This window comes from Myzus persicae, unplaced genomic scaffold (genome assembly GCF_001856785.1).
Source record: "Myzus persicae strain clone G006 unplaced genomic scaffold, MPER_G0061.0, whole genome shotgun sequence".
Taxonomy (NCBI): domain Eukaryota; kingdom Metazoa; phylum Arthropoda; class Insecta; order Hemiptera; family Aphididae; genus Myzus; species Myzus persicae.
Window position 1 is genome coordinate 1 of NW_019103975.1, and position 4,555 is coordinate 4,555.

Sequence of the window (4,555 nt, forward strand, 5' to 3'; positions counted from 1 at the left end):
AAAAACTTTTTCAAATGTTAATAAATCTATGTCCTGGGTTAAATCCTACATCAATTTCATTAGACTTTGAATTAGCTGTTATAAATGCAGTGAAAAAACATTACCCAAATATTATTATTTATGGTTGTTTTTTTCATCTCACAAAAAATTTCAAAAAAAAAATTGGCGAATTGCATCTTATATCAAAATATAATAACGATGCAGATTTTTCTATTCATGTTAAAATGATAATTTCAATTGCATTTGTTTGCATCAACAATATTGACATGGCAATCGACGCATTAGATGCATATTTACCAGAAGAACTTCAGCCCTTGCTTGAATGGTTTGAAGATAATTATATCGGAAGATTAAATCGAAATGGACGTGGACGGAGACCTGCTAGATTTCCACCATCAATTTGGAATTTATACGAACGAGTTTTAAATGGTAAACACAGAACAAATAATCATGCAGAGGCTGCCAACCGTAGAATAAATGTTGAAATGGGAACGGTTCATCCTACAATATGGTCATTTATAACGTGCTTAAAAAAGATTCAAGCTGGAAGAGATACATATTTATTTCAATTGGAATCAGGAAGGAGTCCCTCTAAAAAGCTCAAAAAATACATTGACACAGACAAACGTCTATTAAAAATAGTTCAAGAAGCAGATACACGAGACATTTTAACATATTTAAGAGGTGTAGCACATAATATTTCTTTACAATAATAATGTTTTTTTAGTAAGTTTTTTGTATTTTTTTAAATTTTTTTAAAAATTTTTTAATCAACTGAATTTTTTTAAATCGAATAAATGATAACAAATAATTTTATTTTATTTATTTTTATTTTATACTATAAATAACCTGAGACATTTACGCCAAAACAGCTTCTCGTCAAAATGGCTTCATGCCAAAACGGCTATGCCAAAACGGCCACGACAAAACGGCCACGACAAAACGGCCACGCCAAAACGGCCACGCCAAAATGTCCTAGATCCCAATCAACCAGGTATGTATACAATTAAGCATAAAATTACCATTTTTTTTTTTTTGGTCAAAAACAAGGCATGTAATGAAGATGAAAAATTGTGGTTTTAATTTAAATTTCACATATTGATATTTGTTTTTTCTGATTTAATTTGTAAGAATATATCGATTTTATAATATTATGATTTTTAATTAAATTTTGAACATTATAACATTATTTTTCTTTTTTTTCGATTAAAAATATCAATTTTACATTTTTATGATTTTAATTTTGAAAACTTAAGTTTAATTTTGAAACCTGTATTTGTCGTTTGCACGGATGCGTAACTACAGGCCTAAGAAACCACATTTTTAGTTATTTTATTATTACACACATATGAACAACATTATAGTCCTCTCAGATATTATTAAATATTTTTAAATTTTAAAAAAATTGTAATTTATAAATCGATTTTTATATTTTAAAAATCATAATTCGATTTTTATTTATATTTTTTACAAATGATCGATTTCAATTTTTTTATTTCAATACAAATTTTGAATACCGTTAAGAGAAATATACGATATTTTTATAACTTTTGATTTCTTACATGATTTTTAATGATTTTTATCGATATTTAAAATCGATTTCAAGCCCTAGACTTAACATGTCGAGTCAAAAAAAAAAAAAAATAGTCCTTATTTTATTCATTAAAGTTTATTATTTTTTATTTTAGTTCAAAATTGTAAAAAAATTTGGACTAGTCTGAGAGATGGGTACAGAAGAGCTGCTAAAAAATCTATTACAGTGTCAGGACAAAAAACAAAATTTGTAAAAAAATTTAAATAATATACGGATGAAATGGAATTTTTAAAACCTCACATGAGGGAAAGGGATTCCATAAGTAGATAAATAAACATAGATGTGGTAACTGACGACGAAGATGACGTTCTATTTCATTCAAATGATGAGGAAATTCAAGTGGGAGGTGAGAATTCTGTCTCGTTTGAAAATGCAGTACAAAACGTAGAAACATCATTTAGTACACCCGCTCCAGTGCAACCACGACAAAAAAATTTTAAAAAACGAGCTCATTGAAACCACCCGAAACTGCATCATCCACTCTCGTGAAATATATCATTGAACAAAAAAATTCTGAACAATCATACCCAACAACAAGCAAGTTAGATGCTATGAACCAATTTTTTTTGTCAATGTGTTCGACGGTCAAACAGTTCTCACCGTACTTTCAACACATTGCAAAAACTAAAATTTTTCATATTGTATCAGAACTAGAGTTAGAACAAGTGAGACAAAATCAACCACAAACACAATCGACTATTTCTAATCAGGACTCATTACAACATCCATCACAAGTAAAAACACAAACCGTTCCTACCTTACTTCAATTAAATCATTTGCCAAGTTTTCAACACCCTCGACCACAAACCACAAATCACACAGAAAATCCTGATCATTCAAATATCACCGACAGTGCAAATCCAAGTCAGTTCAATATGTTCGATTATCCTACAAATGGTAATTATTACTACCCAAAGTAATTATTACTACCCAGTGATTAGATTAGTATGTAACTTTTCTTTATTATCTTCTTACAATTTTGAATTATTTTGCAGTTATATTATTTATTTTTAATTAAAAGAAAAAAATCTAAATATTTTTTTAAAAAAAATGAATTTCCAATGAAAATATTTAAGGTGGAAAAATGAATTTAAATTATTTAATAGAAAGTGTATAAGGTTATACCTAACTAATAGTTTCCATTATCTTAATTAATTTTTTTAATAGGTATGTATTAAGTTTGCTAGTATTTAAGTTGACAAAAAGACAATTTTTTTAATTTTGATTTATTTTATTAAATAAAAATATTCTTTATATTCAGTATCAAATTATTTCTACAATACTTTATTTACTATAATAACTTTGTATAATTTGAAAATGATTTTACCTGTTTTTTTTTATTAAATTTGAATTAGCTATGCTATAGGTACCCTATTGGTACCTGATTTTAAATTATCACTTATATTTAAATAAATTTACAAAGTTAAAAGATTTTTTTTGGTTTTAGTTCATTTGTTACCTACATTAAAACCTTTTACATTCTAGGCTGAGTGATAAATGTATTTATTTTACAGTGAAGTGTTTTTTTTTGTAACTGATGACGCTTTTTATATCAGGAAAAAGTGCTTCAATCCTCAACTTAAATATATTTTCTGGTGGGAATATAAATCTATTTGGTATGTGGTCGAAACTAAAAAATGAACAATATCTTTCTTAATAATTGGGAAAACAAAAAATAAATAATGAACAACTGGAATACGCAAAACCAAAATCGATTTTTTTATTTTGTTTAAAAATTTAATTTCTCATTAACTTAATTATACATACATAAATAAAAAAAAATTTTAATATTCTTTAATATTTTTTCTACGGTGCTTGCCGGTTCTATGTTCACACTGCACCGGAACTGAACGTACCGTCACGTTACAGCACGATACGGACAGTCAAAACATTCTTTCGGATGATAGTCGGTCGGTCCGGTCCGTGCTGTAACGTGACGGTGCGGTGTCGTCTGTAATAATATGTTTATTACTTGGAAAGTAGATGGATGCGAGATATAAAACTACGAATTATAGTGCATATGAAAGGATTCTGGACCATTAGTTGTTCTGGCTTCTTCTGATGGTTTATCTGCCCATAAAGTTGGTGAAAATTATGCATCGGTTTCTACATAGTTTTTAAGTAAATAATCGCCAAATCCAAAATTAGACGCAGGAGCAAAGATAAACATTACATTAAATGTAAGAAAGCATTTTCTACTAAATTGGCTGGTAGAAATCCTAATGCAAAAAATTTTTTAGCCAAACACCCAATACCGAACTTGATTTATACTCATTTAATAGCTGACTCTTTTTGAATATGTCTAAACCAACTTTGATTTATATGAAACCTTCATGCCATAATTCTGCAGTTCGGGAAAATTTCTTTGACAGCGCATGTGCACTTTTTTCAAAATCGAAATGAAAAGTTGATTGAGTCAATGATAGTTGTATATTTATACCAGTCAATTTCAAACACAATTTTACAATTGAATGCCACGTATCAATATATATTTGAGTTGATTTTGAAGTCAAAAAACAAAACACTATAGGTATATAAAAATCATTTTTCAGTGTAATATGAATAGTATAAAGTTGTTCATAATACTTGGGGGAATGTGAAAACGTCCCATCGGCGAATATATGAGAACATTGACTTAATATTTCAAAATTAGTAGCACAAGTAAACATTACCGGACTTGAAATTGCTTCTATATGGCAAAATAACTCACCAGTATTACTTATTATATTTTCGCGTTCATAAAATATTTGAACTTTTGATTCTTCAAAACTTTTTTTTCTGTTTGGAATTTTTTTCGAATTTTTAGATCCATTTTAATAATTGACACACTATTTGACACTATACACGTTACACTACATACGTTCACTCTTTACGCGGTACAAATTGCGAATGAAACATAAATACCAACATCCAACACCAAGGCCGTATCTAGAAATTTTTTTTTTTTTTTGGGGGGGGGGG

At 28.2% G+C, this 4,555-nt stretch overlaps 1 protein-coding gene across 1 annotated transcript; it reads left to right on the top strand.

Annotated features, from left to right (window-relative positions):
• Positions 1 to 161: 161 nt before the first annotated feature.
• On the top strand, positions 162 to 713 carry LOC111037096 (the record flags this gene model as incomplete). Its single annotated transcript, XM_022319470.1, has 1 exon — positions 162 to 713. A coding segment is annotated over one exon (552 nt), but the record flags the coding sequence as incomplete, so codon positions are not given.
• Positions 714 to 4,555: the final 3,842 nt, after the last annotated feature.